Here is a 24,204-nt window from a genome sequence, read left to right on the forward strand (position 1 = left end):
AATTACTTTGTCATGAAACCAACTTCAGTTGTTCTTGATTCTAGTGCAGATACCAGCAGACGTAAGGCTTGGAGATACCTTTTGCATTGAATGTCCGTGGAGAGCTGAGGTCACGCGGAAGCGGACACGGTTCTATTCATAGTTGACGGTCCGCTTCAGCCTCCAGCAGAAAAGGGGAGAGCCGGGAAGTGAGCTCACGGTCCTCCAGCTGCCAGCATGGGGTGCACTAAACGATGCTGTTGGGTCTGGAGTAAATGTCAGATATCTAACTTCAAACTAACTTCACTGTGGTGAGGCGGCTGCTGCTGGCTTGAAACCAGTGTTTTGGTCTGGACTGGAGTGTGGCGCAAGAGAAGGGAGCATGCGTAGTTGGCGCGCTTGCTATGTCTACAGTCCGCACAGTCACACAACATGGGCTGCACGTGCACGTCTGCACAGGAGTCCAGGGACATGCGAGGATGATGCAACCAAATCAGACCCTCGCAGACAGGCGGATGCAGAAACTGTGATTTGGCCTTCATGGCTAGTCGTTGCAAAAAGATGATTTCTGTTGGAAACAGGTTGAAATATTTTTATGCACACTGAGCCACTTACAGTGAAAGCATCTGCAACAACAGTAATATTCTAACTTCTCTTTTTGTTCCTTAAACTGAGTTATATTGTTCTTGAATGCAGCGCAGCTTCACCATTTTTATATTGTCTTGTTTTAAGAAGTTTTCAGGACTCGAACAGAAAGTATTTGATAAGAGGGAGATTTTTGCAGTGAAGGCTTTTGCACGTATCAAGATGTGTGTGAGCCTCTTTGATCTATGAATAGTCGAGTGTGTTTTTTTTCAATACGTGGCTCAGGACGAGGAGGAGGAGCAGGAGGGAGGCTGGAGGCCCTCCTCCCCCCTTGTCTCCCCTCTCCACCCCCGGCCTGCTCAGTTACCCTCTGAGGAGTTTTATCCAAATAAGAAATGTTCCATGAAGATGTTTTCTGTCCGTCTGTGTTCTCTGCTCTCCACTTGTTTCTTTTCTTGTCAGTCGTTGTTTCTCGTGATGAAACTTGTTTTTCTGTCCGTCTGTCTGTGTTTAGACGGACAAACTGAAATGACAGGTTTCCAGTGAGCGTCACCACAGACCAGCGTCCAAACCCTCAGGACAAAAACAAAGCGTATTTATAGGGCCATATCAACATTTACTACAGATCTAATGTAATCAGAAGTATTACACATACATTCATGCAGTCTTGTTTTTTCCTGGCAGCCGTTGTTTTCCATTTATTTGCATTCATCTCAGCACACTATAGCTCTCCACTCCATCGGTCTTATTTTATTGTTTTATCATCAACATGTGGTGACAAAGTTAGATTAAAATTAAAAACCTGCGAGAAAGTAATCTGATGGATCTGCTCAACACGAATTCTGCTTCAGCTCGTTTATTACTGAAGAGAAATAAATGGAAAGGTTCAGATATTATTCACACAATCTTTAATGGAGGAGCTTAAATATGCAAGAACTCAGATATAATGTTATTTATTCTGTGACTGAACCTTCAAGTCTAATTTCTCAATTGTGTTTTGACTGTCATGTACCAAAAAAAGTCAAATTCATAATTGTTGACTTGTTCTTTGATCCTGTAATTTCTCCTTGAAATCGTAGTTTAAGACCATGTTTTAATTAAACAAAGTGCGTCACGTGTGGCTGCTTGTATTTAGATGAATTTTAGTATTTGAAAAAAAGAAAGAAAAAAGGATTTTTAAGAAACACAAGTTTATATTTCTCAAACCAAGTATTGCGATATTTGAATTGAGCTCTAGAATTAATGTGACTTGTTTCCCAATTCAAGACTTTCCTAGCTTTTTCAGTCGTAGTGCCGTGACCTGCAGCAACGTATCCTCGAACATTTGTTCATTTGATATCCTACGAAACAGCGGTGCATATGAAATCCTATAAATTATCGCCCCATTAATGATGCTAGGTTCGTGACCTACAGTTACGTAATTAACGTAAAGCTACAGAGGTTAGGTTTAGGAACAGAAACATGGTGACGACGTACCATAAATTGACTTAAAGTTCACACTGTTGCGAACATCGGTCTCCTGGGGAAAGTCCTGTGTTTTGTGACCATCAGCCACCCGACCTTCCTCGTAACTGGGACCATTCAGGACTACTTCCATCTTTACTCCCATCAGCACGCTGGTCACATGATCTCAGCCTCCCAAACTACTTGGGTTATTCATGAATTACTGGCTCATATTACGTGGGATATGTACGAATTTTGGTGCATTACTCTCTGTACAAACATCCTGCCTGCAGCGACAACACTGACACTCATTTCCAGAAAAGTCCCTGGAACATCCAAACTGCACCTTTCTCTCAGATTTGGTTACAGTTACTTCTGTGCACATGTGTTGGGAAGGCAAGTAACTTTTTGGGGGCAAGCTTTGTGCTGCTCTTAAATGATACCTCCTCATTAAAATTAAAACACAATCAACACACACACACACACGCTGGATAAAACCATGGAACTACTGTCATTACCATTTCTATTTATTACTAAATTATGGATCCATGCACTGTGCTAACACTATATGGAGATCTTTGGCTACATGTCAGGGTCGGGCCGCCACCAAGGTTTGGCTTTTTCTCTTGTTTTTTTTTTGTACTGTGGTTGTTTTTTTTTTGGTTTGTGATTTTATGCCACCGCGCCAGAAATAGCTGTGGCTGAAGGGCATTGTGTTTTCTGTCCATCCGTATGTTCCATTTTTGTGAGCACCATATCTCAAGAAAACCTTAAGGGAATTTCTTCAAGTTTGGCACAAATGTCCACTTGGACTCAATGAAGAACCGATTACATTTTGGTGGTCAAAGTTTGACATCACTGTGACCTTGCATCCGTTTCATTCTTGTAAATGTACTATCTCACGAACACCTTTAGGGATTTTTTTCAAAGTTGGCACAAACTTTTACTTGCCTTCAACAATGAGCTGATTAGATTTTGGTGAACAAAGGTCACTGTGACCTTGCATCCGTCTTAATTCTTGTAAACAAGATACCTTAAGAACACCTTAAGGGATTCTTTTCTACCAAATTTGGCACAAACGTCCACTTAGACTGAAGAATAAACTGATTAGAGGTTTGTGGTTGAAGGTCAAAGGTCAGTGTGACCTCACTGTGCTGATTGTATAGATCTTCTGCGTGTGAAGCATCCATGTTTTCAGAAACTGAGGCATAAAAAACAAAGATGAAAAAAAAAATTAAAAACTTAATCACAACAAAAAAGAAACTTCCTGAAAAGAAATGGATTGAAAGCTAATTATCTCCTCATGCTGACAGAACCTTGTTCTAGTAAAAACATGCTTCTCAGTTTGAACTTTGGAGTGCATTGTCGGTTTCGGCTGTGATGTGACGGAGAGCGCCGCTAAAACAATGTGACGTTACATCAGCTGAATTTTACACAAAGTGTCGGAGCACATCTGCTCACCTCAGCGGCCTCTGGGTTTGTGGAGACTGTGCTTTTTATCGCCTCAACAAGCTGCAATAACATTTTAACTGGAAGCTCTTCCTCTCCGTTACGTCTCCACCTTTAACTCCTCCCTCTGCTGCTTGTTTCTCTTCGGCCTGTCTGCGTTTCATTCAGCCCGTCGTCTACGTGTTGTGACACTGCGCAGTAAAGAAACACTTTTCTCTTTCACTCTAATGTGTTCATTTCCTGCTCGGGCTGGTCTGGATAAGCCTGGTTTTGTGGTGGTTTGGGGGGTTTGGGAGGAGGAGGGGGGAGCAGGTGTAACCAACCCCAAATTGGGTCTAATCCACGACATGCCGTCTAACCACATTCCCACCCTTAATAACTGCGCAGCTCTCATCAGCCAAACGCCACATAATGCACCTTTAATACACCTTTAATCCTCCACATGGTGCAATCGCAGCGCCACTGTTTGTGTTTGTGGCGGCTTCACTCTGCTCGGCTGCCGCTGGGTTGTCGGGTGGTTGTTTGGTTGGTGGGATTTTGGTCGGTTGGTGTTTTTTCGGGGCTGGCAGACGACCCCCCCACCCCCCCCACCAACAGACCCACATTCCTGCCTGAGAGCCAAGAAAGAGGCGACACAGGCTGAACTGACACTGAAGAGTCTGTGTGGCCCCGAGAGACAGACAGACAGAGACGAAGACAGACCGACAAATCTGACGTTGACGAGACGCCCTGTGATCGACTTCTGTGATTTACTTCTTTCTCTCCTTTTTTGTTTCCTTCTTTCTCGCTGCTGTTCTTTTATCCTTCCTTGTGTACTTGCTACTTTCCTTCTTTGTGTCATTCGTCTTCTCTTCCTTCATTCTCTCTGTGCTTTTTGCTTTCTATTCTGTTTCTTCACTCTGTCCTTCCTTCCTTCCTTTCGTCCTTCACTCCCTCTTTCCTTTCCTGCTTTCCTTGGGTATTTTTTTTTGTTTCTGTTCTTTATCCTTCCTTGTGTACTTGCTTTCTAGTTTCCTTCTTTGTGTCATTCTTTTTCTCCTCCCTCATTTTTGTTTCCTCCCTTCCTTGTGCATTTCCATCTTTCCTTGCTTCCTTTTATCTTTCCTTCTTCACTCCTTTGTTTTCTGTTTTCTGTTTTCTTTTGTATTTATTTGTTTAATTTTTTCTGAGCCATTCTGTCCTTCTCTGTTTCTTTCCCTCCTTCTCCTTTGCTTCCATTCGTTTATCCTTCCTTGTGTTCTTGCTACTTTCCCAGCTCTTCTCTCCCTTTATTTCCTCTGTGCTTTTTGCTCTACTTCCTTGTTTCCTTCCCTCTTTCCTTTGTCCCTTTTTCTCGTCTTGTTCTCTCTGTACTATAATTCCCACTTTCTTTCCTTATGTATTCTTTCTTTGCTTCCTTTTTATCTTTCCTTCATCACTCCCTTCTTTGTTCCACCTTCCTCTTTTTGTAATTGGTACTTTCCTTCTTTTCTTCATTGCTTCTTCCCTTCCTTTTTTAACCCCATATGTTCTTCATATGTTCGTTTTACATCCTGTTTCTTTCTCTCCCTCTCTGAGTTGTTCTTCTTTGCTTCTGTCCTTCTATCCCTCCGTGTGGACTTGCTACTTCCCTGCTTTCTTTCTTTGACTCATTCTTCTTCTCGTCCTTTATTCCCTCTGTGCTTTCTGCTCGTCTTTCTGTCTCCTCACCCTCTCCTGCCCTCCTTTTTTATGTCAGTCGCTTTCTTCTTTGTGTATTTTCATCTTTCTGTGTCCGTTTTTTCTTCCTCTCTCCTTCCTGTCTTTTTTGCTCTTGAATCTAAAACCACTAAAATTTCTAAATTAGGATCATTTTGGGAATTCTCCGCTCATTTCTCTGCAGTTTTCAGATATTGACTCCATGTTTGGAAGAAATCTGAAAGCAGCTGAGTTATATTGAACATTGGTTGAACTGATCTCACCACACTGGCATCTTTTAAGAAAACAACAGATTTTAGAAGTAATTACTGTATCTCCACTAAAAGTTCTCAACCTCGCTCATTTCAGACTTCAGACTGTGCAGCCGAACTTTGCTCCTTTAAAGTTTCTTTTAAAGTTTAGTGGAGGTCATTTCCAAAAACACCAGACATGTTTGTGTGAAATGATGCTACGAAACATTTGTATCTGACAGAAGGCTGCGGTTATCGTACTGCTGTAATGAAGATATACACAATATTTATGTGATACTGTTAGAGCGGGATAAGATAATTTTTCCAACCTTAAATCGACTTTACAAGTAATAGAGAAAGAGCCATTGTGTGTTGAATTGATTGTTGCAGTGACACGTTGCTCCCTCGCCCTCTCACCACATCTCTCCTCTCCGTCCCTCCCTCAGGATGAATTCCATCCTTTCATCGAAGCCCTGCTGCCCCACGTCCGGGCCTTCGCCTACACATGGTTCAACCTGCAGGCCCGCAAGAGGAAGTACTTCAAGAAGCACGAGAAGCGCATGTCCAAGGAGGAGGAGCGCGCCGTGAAGGACGAGCTGCTGGGCGAGAAGCCCGAGGTCAAACAGAAGTGGGCGTCACGCCTCCTGGCCAAACTGCGCAAGGACATCCGGCCCGAGTTCAGGGAGGACTTTGTGCTGACGGTGACGGGGAAGAAGCCGCCGTGCTGCGTGCTGTCCAACCCCGACCAGAAGGGCAAGATGAGGAGGATCGACTGCCTGCGCCAGGCGGACAAAGTGTGGAGGCTGGACCTGGTCATGGTGATTTTATTCAAAGGGATTCCCCTCGAAAGTACTGACGGGGAGAGGCTGGTAAAGTCTCCTCAGTGTTCGAACCCCACCCTGTGTGTGCAGCCACATCACATTGGAGTTTCAGTCAAGGAGCTGGATCTCTACCTGGCCTATTTCGTGCACACAGGTAAGTCCCACAATCTCTTCTTCTTTATGTGTGTGTGTGTGTGTGTGTGTGTGTGAAGGGTTGCTGAGCAGCTGCAGCTCTTTGTTTGGTCTTTGTGAAGGTGCAACTGTGATGAACGTCGAATGCAAACATGAGAAACGTGTATGTTGAACGTCACACCAACAACACACGACCACTGACGCTCCACTGTCCTGTTGTTGTTTTATTGTGTGTGAGACTGAAAAGTGTCGGATCATCGCAGGTGGTTTGGCGTCTGGCTTTGTATCAGTTCATCTCTGCTGTATTAACTGGTGCTTGTGGTTCATTGATTCATGCTTTTTCTTATCTATAAGTTTATTTAAAATATTTTTCTACAAGAAAAGAAAGTGCAGTGACTCCACTTGACTTTGTATCTTCTCGACTGATGACTCAAGTCATCGACTTGTATCCCTAATATTTCTAATACCTGTAGCATTTAACTTGCATCTAAACTGAATTATATTCCTTTACTGAACATCCAGAACTGTTGGCGTGTCTTCTTGGTTTGTCTCGGCTGTTCTGTTGGAGCTTCTCTCAGATTTGTAGTTGGATTGTGGATGAAATTGGTCCACAAATTTGTTATGTTTTTTTTTTTACCATAACATGTTATGTTAGCTAACCTTACAAGCAGATATATAATGTTGTGCAATCCAGTAGACGTCGGTCTGTATTCCTTGAGGGATTTACTGTTAGAAATCAGGCAGCCCGCCTGTGGGCCCTCCTAAGGTAACAGCTGCTGTATTTGTTGTTGTTTAAGTGGTTTACTCATCGTTTGAAAGCTACGCTCGTTGCGGTGTCATTAATGCTGAACATTTTAAGGTACAGCAGGCTCAGTAAACACACACTTCCAGATGATCTAAATCCAGCGAAACATTTAAACACATTATTACATCCGTAGATATCCAAGAACTGCCATTGCATTGATTCAAATGTTTATATTTCTCCAGATATGATCCATAATTTCTCCAGTTCTGCATGTACACAAACCGACTGGCAGCAAACCCCTGACCTTTTGATTGACACCTCACTTGAGCCAGTTGGAGCCTTCCAGTGCTGTTGCTATGGCCTCCAAAGCCAACCAGAGCCTGAGCTGAAGGGACGTGCTTCACTGACATTTTCTGGATTAGAAGCCATTTAAGTGGCCCACAGAGGCCGCAAAGGCTTATGGGTCTTGTAGTCAGTGACACTCCGAAGAGCCACAGTGGAATTAAACTTCTTACAGGGTAAACAGGCTGGTACAAATAATAAGCGCCTGAACAAAACCGTAAAGAAACACATGGAAAATGTTTATTTTCTGCTTTATGATATGGTCCCATTGTGTTTCAGTTTACTTTGGACATGGCTTGGAAAGGTGTTTTAGGTGAATGTTACAGGACCGTAGAGAGGCTCAGATTTAAAGTCATCATCAAATATTTTCCGTGAGCTTCTACATTCTTTGTTGACATTGGAATCAGCTGTTGGAAACTGCTTTTGGACCTTTCAGTCGAATCAGATGGTCTTCAGTAGTTGCAGAAATTGAGTGACTCGACTTTTGAGCCACGGCAGACAACAAGTCCGAGAAACAAATAGAAATCTGAAGACCAAGACAAATGATTAAACTCCATCTGCCACAATTTTCCTTTTCTGCGTCAAGATACAAACTCTCATTTCTCTCAAATATTTGTTCACGTTGATTTCTGCTGTAAATAAGCTGAATTCTGCAGATTTTTTTCAGAAAGTATCTTTTAGGGTCCAAGTCCTCGTCTTCGTGTCGATGAAACTTGTTTATCTGTTAGTTTGAGGATGAAAACGCACCTTCCTCTCACAGCAAACTGCTCTCTGTCTCTGAGACAAACATGTTATCAGCTGCAGACAGGCATAATTTCATCAGCGGTCAGTAAAGCAGAAGTCTGAGGAGAAAGGACGGTCTGTGCCAGAACCTCGTCACCCCGGCGGCCTCTCTGAGAGCGGAGCAGGTCGGGGAGTTCTGGGTGAAGCTGGCACACCTTTCAGGTTTAAAAAAAAACACAATTATCTCCGGAGCGATTGCTCAGCACGTTTCCACGATTTCCAACTGATTCCACGGGAAAATAGTTTGGCTGGTTGGAATATTTGCGCGTGCAGCAGCGAGCATGTAGAGGAGGTGTTTGGCAGACAGTTTAAGTGCTTGGCACAGAGCTCGCTCTAAGTTTGTTGGAGCTTTAGAGTTTTCTTGAAAAATGAGGACAGTTTCCAGACAGCCAGGTGACATTATTCACAAGCTCCACTTTCAGATTCCTTAACCAGGATAATACTGACATGTCCTTCTTATCATTCCAGTCCTGAACATTTAATTCTCTAAGAAGAATCTGAGAATATTTCAACCTGTTTCTAATAAAAAACTTCAATTTCATTTCTCTTAAATTTCATAGTTCATTAATGACGTTGAACAGGGGTGTCATAGTCAGGCGAAAAGTGAGAAAAACCTGGAATGCAACATTTTTTTTTTTTTTTTTAAATTTTATTCAGTAATCAGTAACGTAACTAAATTACAATTGGCTGAGTAAAATGGTCGGAAAACTGACCTTTCTATAAAAGAAACGGTGGGCGCGTTCTGAGGCCCCCAAAACGCTTTAGTCTGCCGCTGCACTAGGATCTGTCTCTGTGCGCAGCGAGAGCCGAGTGAGTGACTGCTTTTGCTTCCTGAGCACCAACTAACATGTCTTCCCCAAGAACAGGAAATCAACTAAGAAAGAAAGAAAGAAAAGGAAAAGAAACTGTTAAAGGGACGGTGGCCCCAAAGAGAATGCTCATGCGTAGGGCCCAGAATTTGGTGCTACTCCCCTGACGTTGGAATCGATAGCTGGGAAACCAGCCTGTTCTCATTTCCAAGGCGTTAAATATCTCCTTTTTATCAGTGATTTTGGCGTCAGACACCAACACCAAAAGGCTCCTCTCGTTGTGGTGTGATACGCCGCCGGGCATCATAAGTTTATAACGCCACCAGATGGCGGCAGTTTGAAACACCGGCAGTAAGAACATGAAATAAGGAGCTTGATCGTCCCTGTTGCAGGAGCAAAGGAGGGAGGGAGCGAGGGGAGGTTGATGGGTCCAAAAAGCCACGGACTTTCACCCAGGAGCTCGCTGTTAATTTCCTGTGCCACACCATGATGTTGTTTTCTAACCTAACCACGTGTTTTTGTTGCAAAAGGAAATAAATGTAAAAATTAGGTATTTTATAGAGGTTATGAGTTTATTTTGTAAAAGAGTGTTTGCATCCAGCACGCAGAAACTGTGTAAATTCACACAAACGTCATCATAAGACGCAGGAGGACACCGCGCACGTCATGTGTAGACATAAAAGTCCACTGATACATGTGGACCTCGAGGTCCGTCAGACAGCAGCTGTGGGCCTTTAAGTTGTGTCACATGATCTCCAGCAGGTGCAGAAGTTGAGTTCATTTTGAAGTCCAGTTCAGACCCAACATTTGTGACGAGATGATTTGAAACGTGCAACCAGCATCAGATGGACTGTATTCATAATCAATACGCCACAATAATATAAATAACCAGCGCCAATTCATCAGTCAGTGTCAGTGTGTGTGTGGGCGGGGCATAAGCACATACAGCCAGCAGCAGCAACCCACCGTCTGACACCAGCACACCGTGAGGACAGACCTGCTGCAGCAAGCCAATACGCCGTCTGTGGTCATTTTGACTTGACCTGCGGACTTCACTACAAGCTGATTGGCTCTTGAAACAGGTGATGTGCTTTAAAACCAGCCACCGGCCATTTGACCAGCTGAGTGTCAGGTAACGCCATCAGCCGGCTTGAGTCGAGCTCAGACCGGCCAGTTCACACCACTGACACTTTCTCTGTGACGTTCTGAAACTGTTTTTGTCTCGTCATGGATCTTTGACCTGAACTGGTTTAAATACCTTTAAGACTGTTTTTGAAACAGTGGTCAGAAAAGAGAGGAAGATCATGTGACATGATTGAAAGCTCCAGAACTGCTTCTAAATGCCACAGTTCTCCTTCCCGTTCAAAGACACTGACACTTATGTCTGAAAAATACTTAATAGTTTAATTTGTTCAGATTTGTTTCACTGTCTTTTGAGAAACTGTATTTGTGAGGGTTCAGAGAGAGACGGAGCTTATTTGTGTAAGAACATCTAAAAACATGATGTGATACGGAGATGTGTTTTTGGAAAACAAGGTGTTTTTAATTTTAGATGTTCCTTCAGGTCTCGTCCTGTTTTTGTGGAGGTTAAGTTTCATCTGCGATCTGTCAGCAGACACAAACACTCGGAGCGCTCTGGAAAGATCGCCGTCCCTGAGCCTTAATTACAATCATTTCCTTCTCGCAGACTAAAGCCTCTCTGAGCCCAAAGACTGCTCCCATTCTCCTGCTCTGCGTCCAGATAGCCTCTCAGCCCTCGTGTGTGTGTTTTCACTGTGCGGTCGCAGTAATCAGCTGTGTGCAGGTTCACACTGAGCTCCCTTCAGTCCAAGAGGAAAAAGGTTTGGAGGCTGAAACGCTGCTGCAGTGGCTGGTTTGTGGTTTTATTCTGAGGTGGACGCTCAGTCGGAAAAGCTCTGATTCTTGGCCCAAAGTGAGAAAGCGTCAGTGAGGTTTCTGTCTGGATCAGCTACAGAAACACAGAGGGGATCATTTGTGGTGGAAATGCTCGAGAATATGTTTGTTTTAATTTTCTCTTTTCCTAAATTTAGGTTTTATATTTGATGCAGGATGTTGAAGCCTTTTCACGACAGAGCGTTGAGGATTTAGTCTCTTCTGAAAGAGGTGAGAGGGAGACGAGCTCCCCCCTCTCTCCCCTCTTCCTCCTCCCGGTCTGGGCTGCAGGAGGATCAGGTTTCGTCCTGCCTCTTATTTAAGGCAGCGGAGCTTTTCTGGAGCGGCGGCGTTGATTAAAAGCCATGTGAAGGCGGACTGACCTCAGGGCTGCCAGGGCCGGAGGCGGGGTCTGTCAGGGCAGCTCGACTCGGTAATTAAATTCATCCCCATACCACTGACTCAGGGTGGAGGGGGGGCGGAGGTGGCTGAAGACCCAACAGTGTTGCCAGTAGAAACCGCAGCGCACCACCAACCATTTATTATTTAATCCTCTGAGTGTTCAGCAGCAGGATGTTAAAACCTCAAAGACACAAAACCTGAAGTTGGTTTAAACTTCGTATGAAGCAGAGTTTAGTTTGTCTTCATTTTCATTTCTGCAGCAAAACATTTATTCATTTAGTCTGGTGACCTGCAGCTGTGTGTCAGTGTTTCAGCTCCTGTAGAGACTGTTTTTGTCCGCAGGGTTCAGGAAGTACGATGATGTGTAGCACAGGTTTGTGGCACTCAAGCCCTGTCTGAAGACTTTACCTTCCATTATTTCACAACCCAGTCGCCAGAGAGAATGATGGTGTAGTACGTTTCTGCAAACCACAGATACACCACATTTGCACAGTATTATGTAGCAGACACACAAAAATGTGTTTTTTGGGCACAGATACCACTTGGTTATGATTAGGAAAAGATCATGTTTTAGCTTAACATACCCAGTTTTGGGGGCACAGTTCCAGCAGGATAAGCAGCGACGTCTTGATCAAAAACAACCCACGTTTGGAGGCCAAAAAGCCGCTGGAAAACCAACAATGGCTCGCTGAATTGAATCTGAATTGAGTCTTGTTAAAAAATAAGAGCTTTTTGTGTCACACCTTGGAAGGAAACGCGGTGATATCTTGGTAAAAAATGAGTGCTTTTCATGGTAGTGTATTCTGGCAGAAAACGTAGCAGTGTCTTGGTAACAAATAGAACTTTTCATGCCATATCCCGGCAGGAGACACAAGGAGAGGACATATTCATTGAATTTCACAAAAAGTGTTTTGGATTAGAGTCACTAAAGGCCTTTGCACACTGAGTTCGTTTTGTTCGAATGTGTTTCTTTTAATCCGTCTTTCAAAAATAAAAACGTTAGCACAGAAACTTTGCACACTGAGTCTGATGAGTTTTATTGTTCTATATGTTATGAAAATTCGCACTACCTAATGAAATAAAAAGACACATTTCCTCCTTTGCCTCTGTCCACCACAACTGAAGGGGCGGAGCTATCCTCCTCCTCCTCCTCATCCTCTTCATCATCATCCACCTGAATATTACTATCTGACCTGTTGACAGTAGCTTCACTGAGTCCTGGTCAAACGTCTCTAAAGACTCTGACGGAGGCGAAAAATATTTTAATGGCGGATGAAAGTTACTGACTCAGTGTGCAAATGTAATCGACACAATACGAGGTCTTATTTATTTTTAGATGTGCGACAATTTCAGGCGAAAAAACAGGCTCAGTGTGCGGAGGCCTTGACTGCATCTTTAATGGCTAGATAAGATTTTTTAATAAAACAATAAGAAACTTTTTAAAAACTGTTTCTGCAGAGTCACAAAATGTTGATGCTGAATGTCAGCGTGAAACAGCTTTCAGCAGCAGTCATGTTCTGATGCTTGTGTTTGGACACTTTGTGTTAACGTTAAATGAAGATGGTGGTCTGGGTTAAATGTTACACAAGACAGGATGTGTTGACTTCTATGAAGATTTAACCAAAACCTTGTGGACGAGCTGCATGTGAGGTTTTTATTCATGTTGCACTGGTTTGGTCGTTTATGGACAAAAGGTCATTTGGTTAAAAAGTGAAAGGTTTTTATGATCTTTAATTCAGTTTATTATTTAAATGCAACAGTTTTATGTAACCAAGACGACTGAAAACATGAAACTTGTCTGCCGCTCGATCGGCGTGCACTTGTACCGCTGCAAAGTTCAGCAAACAGCTGAACAGGAAGTAGCTGCTGGGTGTCTAACAGGTGGAGCTTTTCAAATTAACAGACTCTCACTGACTGCAGTCAACCATGAACACACACATACACACACACACACACACACACACACACACACAGACAGCAGCCCTCCATTCATACATCTGAGCAGTTGCTGTGTGTGTATGTGTGTGTTCTCAGGAACAAGTTAGGGGTCAAAGGTCAACCCCTGCCACCTCCCCCTCTCCTTCTCCTCCTCTCACTGATTTACGAGCTCACCCATGGCGGCAGCGGCGGGTGACACTATCACAGGAACGCTCAACACGTGCTGAAAGGTCGGAGGTCACAGCTTGGAGGTCGTGACCCCTATCATCAGGCCGTTTAACCTCTAGGATAAACATCCCCCCCTTTAACAATGCACACACACACACACACACACACACACAGAGCTCAGGGGGCGTGGTCAGGGTGGGTTGGTTGGAAGCGTGCGGCTGCTTGTGAACAAAAGGTGGGAAGAGGTCGACTGCGGCACTTTGTCTCCTCTGCGTCTGTGATTTAAAACCCTCACACAGCCTGAAATAAAGATGTTAACGTTTATTACAGATGAGATAATATTTATGTGGGCAGTAAAGTCAATTAAACATAATTAGAGAGATGGAATCATAAAAGTTTGATAGAATGAGTTTTACATTAAAGTTAGTGGCTCTGCAGCAGAATCACTTCAGAGGTGGTTTCAGTCCGCTGACGTCTTCCCTTCAGACGCATCACGCCGTTTGACTTCACGTGTTTGCTTGTGGACGATGAACGAGCTGATTGGAGCTTTTAGAGGAGGAGTAAAAGACTTGTGGTAACTTCCTGTCTTTCTTTCTTCAGCTGCTTTGTTGTGTAGTGGTGAAAGACGTATTGGGATCCTCCACCATTACCGTACAGTGAGCAGCTGTTTGAGCCTGATGAAACTATACAGTTGTTTTTTTAAAGATTTACATCTTCAGTAGGAGCCAATGGGCTCAGAGCTGAGAGACACAGACATGACTTTAATCACCTATAAACACATACACGTCTCATGCTTATCAAATCAACGTTGCTAAAGTGACGTAGTGTATAAGCTGACTGTATCAAACAACTGCTTCTGTGCCTAAACGTAACCACACGTAACCACACGTAACCACACGTAACCACAGCGCTGTTGAAACGTAAAGTTTCAGGGTATCCGTGACATATGAACCTACAAATGTCACGTACCCGTGGTTTGCAGAATCGTACAACATTTTGTCAGAATGAACGTCTGAATACTTCAATAGGTTATTTTCCTAATATTATATATATGAAATATTTCCGGAACATCATCCTCACTGTGACCTCGTCACATGTCTACGTTTGCTCATGGACTTTCCACATCCACATATGGCGTCCAAGGTACCCTGGGTGTGTTGGTTGTTGACGTTCTGGGACGCCGTGTCAACTTCAGCCTGTTACATGCATTGTCTGTTTTCAAAATAAATGTACAGTTTGCATACAGTCTCTTTCAAAATAAAAGCACTACATCGGTACAACACTACCAACTGATTTTTTTTTTCCCTTCAACAACAAACACATGGTTACGTTTAGCCAACACACACACATGGTTGGGTTTAGGAATAAAAGAACAGGGTTTGGCTTTACAGTCCTCCTTGGTGAAAGTCGTGGATGCTGGACCCGTCCACCACCGCTCCCACCTGCCCTACCTGGACTTTTGCCACTTTATATTTTGTTGTTGTCCTGTCTCGTTTCCCGTGATGCCGCTGGACGAGAGTTACTCGTAATTACAGCCAAATTTCTCTTCACTTTAAATGTGTGACAGTAGTAGAAATATAAAGCAGCACAAAATGGACAAACTCAAGAGAAGTACAAACACTTTAAACTTCAGCACATATTTTAGTAAATACACTCAGTTTCTTTCCAACACTGTTGCTTCTTGTGTATTTCCCGTCTCATATATTTGGTTTAAATAAGTTCAGACTTCAGTGTGTCTCGGTCGGGTCACGTTAAAGTGTGGTTCACACTGGAGATGTAGGATGTCGAAGTGTTTCTGTGACTTCATCTCACCTCGCGTGTTTCTCAAGAAAGCGTCTCCAGCAGCACAATTGGAGGATATCAGTGTGTTGGTGAGATAACGACGGTCATACCTACAGAATGTGAAGGTTTCCACTTCACCTTATACGACCTGCGGGGTTGATCCCAAGCAAACAGCAACTCTGTGTGTGTGTGTGTGTGTGTGTGTGTGTATGTATAAAGACGTCTGACCCACTTCCCTCCGTCCTCCTGAGCTCTTAAAGAGATTTGGAGCTTCGTCTCTGAACTAGTTACAGTAGCTCTGTCCTCTCAGTCTGCACCCACAGCTACACACCAGACTCCATCTTGATTTGACTTCCTCACAACAACAACAACAAACTTATACACACTTATCTAAACACACTCACTCTGCACATGAAACAGAACCTTCTGATTTCACCTCTGCACCTCCAGTCACCTAAAGTCTCGGGACTTTATTTGAAATTCTCGTCATCTATAAAATATTATGGAAAAATGAGTATGAATATAAATAAGGCCATGTTGTGGCTGGAAATGCCCATTTTTTCGTGACGTATCCGAGCAGGAAACGTACTCATGTCTTGGTACAAAACAAGCATCTTTTTTTGGCAGTATACAGGCAGGAAAGGCAGCAATGTCTCTGTAAAGAACAAGCGCTTTTCGTGCCATATCCTGCAGGAAATGCAAAAATGTTTCAGTAAATATCAAGAAGTGTTTGTGCCATATGCCAGCAGGGATTGCGGCAATGTCTTGGTAAAAAAAACAAGCCTCTTTTTTGGCACTGTCCCACAGTGATGTCCTCTTTTTTTCTTTTTATAAAGATTATGTTTTTGACCTTTTTGCCTTTATTTGACAGAACAGTGTGAAATGGGGAGAGAGGGAGTGGGAGAATGACACGCAGCAAAGGGCCGCAGGCTGGAGCCAAACCCGTGGCAGACGCCCTGAAAGCAGGGACATCTTGATAAAAAAACAAGTGCTCGTTGTGGCACTATCCTGGCAAGAAAAGCAGCAGTGGGTCGCTTGAAAACAACCACTTTATTTGTTTGTTGGTGTTGAGCAGTGGTCTGCAGCGTGGCAGTTGTCTCTTTGGGTCACGCCATCTACAACTGTATGTATCTGTTGTATGGTGGTGTTGTGGGAAGACATGCAGCAGGTCTGTTGAGTGTCAAGCTGAAAGATATCTCATCAAAGCTGCACTAATGAAATCCTCAGCTCGCTGTCCGCTCTGATCGCCATGTTTAAAAAATGAAACCTAAAAGTGAAAGAATAAAGTCAGAGCAGAAGGAGGAAGAGAATGACCTGGATGAATATTAAAAAGTGTATAAAATGTTTTGTGAGTCAGGTGCTTGTGTGAATTTGTACATGAGCATGTGTCAAACTATCAGTGCAGTGAAGTCGACAGCAGAGTAACAGCAGAGTCCATCAGGACCAAACAGGAAAACACTTTCAAACGTTTCTGCCACACAAGTTTAGACTCTCCTGTAATGTTTGTTTTCTCAACCTCTTGAATTACTGGATAGTTTCACCTCTTCAGACCTCAGGAAACTTCAAAAACAGCGAGGGAAAAAAACAAAACTCTTTGGCTGGATGAGTCACAGCCGGACATATACAACCACTGACAGTAATAACTTTATTTATTTATGGAACGAGAGAAACAGCCGCTCACGATCTGAAAAGGGTTGAGAATCACTGGTTTAAACTCCACCTGTCCTCATGTTGAAGTGTCCTCGAGCTCGAGTGGGACAAGGCTCCTCATATGTGGAAGTAACGTCATGTAAAAATCACCTGTGGCTCTTTGATTTGTTTGTTTGAGTGAATGTTGTGTTGCTTCATAAAAAGCTGAAACGAACTGAAACACATTCATGTTTTTGATTCTGAGGTCGAAGTCGCAGAAATAAGAGCTGAACAGTTTGAGTGGTCGTCGTGTTGAGGCTGTTAGTGTGTTTATTTCAGTTTGGTTCAGTCACTGTGTGTGTCTGTGTGTGTGTGTGTGTGTGTGTGTGTGTGTGTGTGTGTGTGTACCTCCAGATGCAGCTGATATTCAGACAAAACAATAACTCAGACCACAAAATACAAACTGTCCCTTTAAAGTGACACTGAAGGACAGAGAGAGACTCAAAGATGGCTGTGTGTGTGTGTGTGTGTGTGTGTGTGTGTGTGTGTGTGTGTGTGTGTGTGTGTGTGTGTGTGTTTGGCTCATCTCCTCTGACAGACGCTTTGTGTCACCTTCTTCTTCTTTGTTTTCTGCTTCATCCTCCTCTCCTTCTTATGTTTCTTCTTCTTCCACTTCATCCTTCTCTTCTTCATCTTCCCTTTTTTCCTGTTCTTCCTCTTCTTCTTCTTCTTGTGCTTCATCCTCTTCTTCATCTGCTTCTTCGTCCTTTACTTCTCTTCTTTGTCTTCTGTTTCATCCTCCTCTTCTTATGTTTCTTCTTCTTCTTCTTCTGCTTCTTTCTCCTCTTCTTTGTCTTCTCCTTCTTCCTCTTATTCTCCTCGCTGCTGTTCATCCGTCCTCATGTGGAGCTGTTTAAGGCAAAGCGCCGTGTATAAAAACCACAGACTTCTGTTGTGGTTCCTGAAGTACACACTGTGACCACGGGAACACCCCCAACCCACCACACACACACACACACACACACACACACACATTGTACCATTCACGGTCAATGAGCTTTGGGCTCATTCATAAAAATGAACACACGGTGGACGCTCTGAGTATCAGCACGTCGACCACAGACGGGAGGAGAACAAACCTTTTTTCTTCTGCAGCAACTGAAACAAACCAAACTAATGAGTGACGACAGAAACACTGAGCATCTGATGGTTTGATTAAAAAGCTCAGTGCTTGTCTTTCTGTTTCACTGTGTCCTCTTAAATTAAGTCATGTCAACGACTCTGATCAATAATCAGTTCTGATCAATAATCAGTAAGCTCTGTACTGACTGTAAAAAATATATCTTATATGAGCAAAACCAACAAAACAATGTAGACGCCTTCAGTGGCTCACACGTGAAAATATAAGAAACTTCACTGTTTTATCCATTTACACTTTAGGCTCTGCACTTCCTGTTGTCACCCAAAGCTTCATGGGAACTGTAGTTTAGACACACAGAACATGAAACTTAGAAAATAAGAGATCAAATCTGTTCATATTTTCTTTTTTTCGTACATGATCAGTACATTTCCTGACAGAAGTGCAGCTCAGAAACTCCCACCAACATGGTTCTCGTACCCCTGAAACCCTGACAGTCTCCTTTGTCTGTTAATATTCATGTATAGTAATAAGGAAATATAATATCATATGTTTTGTGTGTTGAAAGTGTGAACGTGCAGGCAAAAGAACTCGACTTCAAATATCACAAATCTTCTCTTGCTTTAAAAGCGTCCTGCATGTCATGCAGTAGCTGTGACGTAGTGTTTGATGATGTTTCTGAGGAGCCACATTTATCCTGGAAATATTCATAATCATGCTTAATAACATACAGCTGGGACATGTGGAGACTGTGTCATGAAGCTGAGCAAAACTAGCTGCAGGTTCAAAGGGTTGAAGCACCACAGCCACTGAATGTAGTGACAGACAAACACATGATCTGATCATCATCATAAAGGATGTCTGATACAAACAGCAGATTATGTGAAGAGTTTTGGTTGAAATGAACAAGTCCAGAGTGTTTTCCAGCTCCCAGCGTTCACGTTGGTGTTGTCGGTGTCCCCTCCTCCCCCCTCCCCCTCCTCCCCTCAGCGAGGCAGATATCAGCTGATCCCTCGGCGTGCGGCGTGGTAAAGTCAGGTAATCCGGTTTAAAGTGTATTGTCAACGCTGAGCTCTCCGTGGATTTCCCTGCAAATATTCTAGTTCTGGAACATATTTCTGCTCTCACAGCGACATGAGAGGCTGCCGGAGCCGACTGATCCTGAACACAACACAAACAAACAACACAAACAAACAGCACACACACACACACACACACACACACATACACTGCCTCTGTGTTGATTTATGGCGTCTGGACTTGAACTTGGACATTCATAAAAATAAACATTTTGTTTGGTTCTGGAGGAATGAATTTAATTCTGCTCAGCGTTGTGCTGCAGACTGGAGGTCTTCATAGGTCCACAACATTGCATTCAAGGAAAACCCACAGAGCCCATCCTGCTGACATTAACTTTCAAAATAAGAGTCTGGAGGACAGTCAGACCTGGTCCAGAACATGGTGGACCTGAACACATCAGAGCAGCCGTACATTTCAGTCAGTCTGCTTTTCCCTCTGAGTCTGCCTCAAATATGTTTTCTCAAAGTGCTCCTGACAGAGTGAATAAATACAGATTATTTTTTACTGTTGGACTTGTGAAGTCTTTAAAGAGACATTCATTTGTTAATCCTGCATTTATTAAGAATAAAAGGAGTCAAGTTTAAGAAGAAAAAGGAGGAAGAGGAGGACAATCAATGAACTTTACCTCTTTCCCTTTTCTTTCCTCGTCTTGTCTCTTCCTACATTTCTCTTCTTCCGTCCTCCATCTTCTGATTTCCTTTATTCTTTTATCTTCATCGTTTCTCATTTTCTACTTTTTGTCTCGCACTTTTCTTTGATTTTCGTTGCCCCTTTTTTACTCTTTTTACTTTGAATGCGTCTGCACTGGCTATCACCGTGTCCGGGGGCATTATGTTTTGGGGTCATCTGTCCGTTCATCCGCCCGTCCATTGCCCCATCATTATGATCTCGATTGCCTTGACGGTTTCCTCAATTTGGCACAAACGTCCACATGGACCCAAGGATGAATCATTAGATTTTGGTGGTCAAACATCAAGGATCACAGGAACTGGTGTCGCCCCCTATTGAGCAGTTTCAAAATTGATTTTACACACGTGGTCCAACATAATTATTTAACATATCCTGAATGTTCTGTAAAACGCGCCCATATTTTGCATTCGTGGCGCTCCCATAGAGCTCGATTTCAATGAAATTTTCAGGAAATGCTGCCAGGACTTTTGTGGACATTTCCTTCCTTCATTTTCCTTCACTGGTTAAAATCTGTCTACGATGTACCTTATTATTAGTGTTAACAAAAACTATGACAAAAATCTTTCCATGATGAAAATGAAACAATGACGAGGTAAAAATAGATGTTGTTAATAAAAAGTAAGACGAAAGCTAAGTTTCATTTTCGTTGACGAAACGTGACAGCAGTGTTCATGGTGGGCCATCAGACATTTAAAGCTGAGAGTGGCCGTGCTTGTATTTATATTGAAATGCAACATGAGCGACAGGCTGGTAAACTCCAGTAAATAGTCTGCACCAGGATGTTTCACACCAGAGAAGGTTTGTGGGTTGATGGTGTTTGACAGGCAGGTAGGAGGCTCAGTTATCTGTGAGTGTAGCTGTGCTGTAAGTAAACAGTCTGAACTCAGATCAGTTTTCTCTGACAGAGATGAAAGTTTAGTTTGAATCACCAACTCTGTGAGAGGACACCAGTTTAAACCTCCAGACTAACATGTTGCACATGAAGAAACAAGTTATGTTTCTGCTTCTTAACAGTCACATGGATAAGTCAGAGTTTACAATGAACCTGGGGACAAATCCTAGTTGGCTCACATTAGTTATTTGTTGAGAGCATAAATAGAGAGATGTTGAGCTTTTCAAATGATGATCAGTAAGTGTGTGCTCGTAAATCAGCCCTTAAACCTGTCACACACTGCTGGAGACATGACACACACATTATCTTATACAACCTGTCACCTTGAGTCTGATTCATGATCCATGAGTTAACCTCACTGGATCAGTTTAAAGAGAAAACACAGATAGAAACCGACTAAAACTACTAAGAATAAAAATGACTAAAATGTGACTAAAACTAATCTCAAGACTCAGATTAAATCTAAAATAGCTGTCACAATTAGCACTACATCTCATGGGAATTTGCAGCATCATGTCTGAGGAAAAACATAAATAAATTAAATTCACACAAAACATCTGAATCTGCCGACTCATTATACTGGGTGCCAGTGTGAAATTGGTCAGACGTTCCCTCCATTCCTTCTTTTAGGGCCAGAAAGAGGCCCCGGACTTGTTTGAAGATATCTTCTGTCCCTGCGACTCCGTTTGTAACACGTGTTGGTGAAGTTATTTCTGTCATCAGCTCAGTTTGATCCCTGTGTCCCTTTTTTCTTTTTTATTCTCGTAACTTTTTGTCCTGCATCCTCTTTTCTTCCTCTATGTCTTCCTCTCTCCTCCCAGAAAGATTCCTCTCCTCTGCCCCACACACTGATCTCTGACACACACACACACACACACAGACACACACACACAGACTAAAGGTCACACTGACTGTCTCTTTGCGGAGGTCGTCTGACAGGAATGTAGCTGTGTTGCTGCCGGTGATTTGTGCCAGCTGCTGAGAGTCACTGTCTCTGTTGCTAAGGACACCCCCTCCCCCTGATGATGATGATGATGGTGGTGGTGGTGGTGGTGGGTGGGGTGGGGTGGGGTGGGGGGTCCCTAGCAACACAGACCCCTCGCCGGAGCCCCCACAGCAGGCCAGACTCTGCCCGTGTCTGTGCCAGCCGTGCCAACAAAATGGAGTCTGGCTCCTGTTCAGTGTTTTGTTCGCGGTGACGCTTCTGAGACCCGAAAACAAAACAGAGAAAAATCAAGCTGTGATTTTTAATTTCTGTGTTGCCTGACAGCAGAAAAAAAGAAGATTTAATCCTTTAATTTAAACAAATGTAACAACAGAAGAGTCTGAGACGCGTCAGTACAAGCTCAAGTCCCGCAAACAAAGTCGCTGGTCTGAACGATTAAAGGGTCATTACACTCATTTTACACACTAGTAAGTCAGTTTATGATCAGTGGTCAGTCCTCCTCGAGCTCCAGTGAAAGACACTGTCCAGCTGCATTATTGGAAATGTAGGATATCTGCACGTCTGCTGCACAGAATCTGTTTTTGATCTGTCAAAACTAAACTGATGCAACAATGAATCTGTGTGATGCACCAGTCCAGCTCTAAACTCTGTAGATGATGTAAAAGTTTTTATGATAAAACAGCCTCATATTGAATTTCTCACGTTGCATGCAGGTAACTTGTGTCGTCATATAGAGAAGTGATAGGTGAAATATTTCCCTCTGAAATATAGAACATGAAGTATAGAGCTCAAGTAGCTCAATAAACACCGGTGTCATCTTGTGTCAGAATCTGTTTGAACGTTTTCAAACCTTCGTGTCTCAGAAAGCTCAGACTTTGCATATGTTTGGTTTTCATGCTGACATCTCTGTGAACCTGCAGCTCGTCACAACCAGGCTTTAGTTTTGACTGAGGGCTGCAGGATTTTCTCACCACAGAAGAAGAATCAGTGCCTAAAATGATGCTCCGCTTCTTCTTCTTCTTCTTCTTCTTCTTCTTCTTACGTCCCGACCTTTCCTGACCTCCGTACAGGACACACTTTAGATTCCTTTCTTTCAATCTGTGTGTGACTCTGTCTGTCTGGGTGTCCGTCCATCTTGAAAGGCTTAGTGAGAGAGTTGTGTGCCAAAAACCCCGCAAACCCTCACACACACACACACACACACACACACACACACCCTCCCATTGTGTGTGAAGCCGTCGGGACGCTGCTGTGTGAAGCGAACGCCGACATGAACCAGGACAGCTGCGAGCGTCTGCAGGGAAAGTCGCCACAGATGGTGGAAGGAGAGAAACTCCAGAGTGCCGTATGGCTGCTGAAAAATAGACGAAGGAGAAGGAGAAGAAGAAGGAGCAGCAGGTCGGCGCGATGACATCATCATGTTGTTGTTCAGCTCCATTTTTTTTATTTATTTATTTTTTTTTTACCGTTTGACAAGATCGAGGCAGAGAACGTTCTGCATGCTCTCTGGATTCGGAGCTAATTAAGTCTGTTAGCATCCAAACAAAGAAAAAGACATCTTCCTCTCATGTGACGTCGCCCCCTGCTGGCCGGAGTATCAAACGTGTCGGGATTTAAAACATTAATTTTGTTGCAACTGCAAAAGTCAAATCTCGTCAGAAAACTGAGACAGATGTGATATGTTTAAACTGTTCCTATGCAAAAATAAAAAATAAAAAAAATCTTATGTTTTGCAGTACTCGTCATCAAAAATACACTTAAACGAAGAAAATGTTTTATTATGTTCTCTAGGTCAACAAATTATTATGATTTAAAGACACTAAACCAGAATAAAGTTTTTTTCTTTAATTTTTCAGCTTTAAAGTAAAAGAATGAAAAGAAACCAAAGTTTGTCCCTCAGAATAAACGCTTAAACGTTCTTCAATGTATATTAAACGTGTGTGATGGCTGGATTATGGAGGAGACGTGATATATCTGCGATATGGAGAAATGTGTCCTTTTGTCTTTAACAAAAGTGGCTCATTAGTTAAAATCTGATTAGAATGATTACTTGATTAATTATACTCTGAATATTCAGCAGTTTTTTAGGGGAAGACTTGGCAGGAGAGGAGAGAGGCAGCTCCGCATGAGGCCGGGACAACCAGATCGCCTCGTTCACCCAAAACAGGAGAAACATTACAAACATCTCACAGCAACATCTGTTTTGTTTTCACCTCCTGAAGTCAAGACAGTCAGAAAGTCTTTGTAGGTGGAGTGACACGATGGGAGGATGAAGATGAGATTAAGATGGAGGAAGGAGAAGAGGGTTATGTTAAAAAGAGACGGAGAGACAGAGAGGGTCGAGCTCTTTGCATATTTGAGGAAAAACTGTCCGACTCTTTGGCCCCAGTCCAGGAGGTGAAGCACACAAAGAGCTCATTCTGTGGAACCAGGACGCCTTTTCTTTTGTTTTTGGTGTTTGTGTGTGTGTGTGTGTGTGTGTGTGTGTGTGTGTGTGTGTGTGCGTGTGCAGTCGACACCGTCAGATGTTCATTTTTAATTATTGACAAGTGAAGGATTAGTGGAGGTGGAGGTTGGGGAGCTGATAACTGAATTATTGAACTGTTTCTCTGCAGCACTGCCCTCGGTCGCTCCGTCTGCGAGCCGACGTG

General features: G+C 43.1%; 1 protein-coding gene across 4 annotated transcripts in view; it reads left to right on the plus strand.

Annotated features, from left to right (window-relative positions):
- Nucleotides 1-24,204, plus strand: part of nfia (nuclear factor I/A) — a 287,504-nt gene that overhangs the window by 111,561 nt on the left and 151,739 nt on the right. For all 4 annotated transcript variants that reach the window (XM_049588263.1, XM_049588260.1, XM_049588262.1 and 1 more), the window contains one exon: nt 5,810-6,338. In XM_049588263.1, coding sequence (XP_049444220.1) covers nt 5,810-6,338 — 529 coding nt within the window. The remainder of the gene's footprint in view (nt 1-5,809; nt 6,339-24,204) is intronic.

Source organism: Epinephelus fuscoguttatus, linkage group LG10, assembly GCF_011397635.1.
Source record: "Epinephelus fuscoguttatus linkage group LG10, E.fuscoguttatus.final_Chr_v1".
Taxonomy (NCBI): Eukaryota; Metazoa; Chordata; class Actinopteri; order Perciformes; family Serranidae; genus Epinephelus; species Epinephelus fuscoguttatus.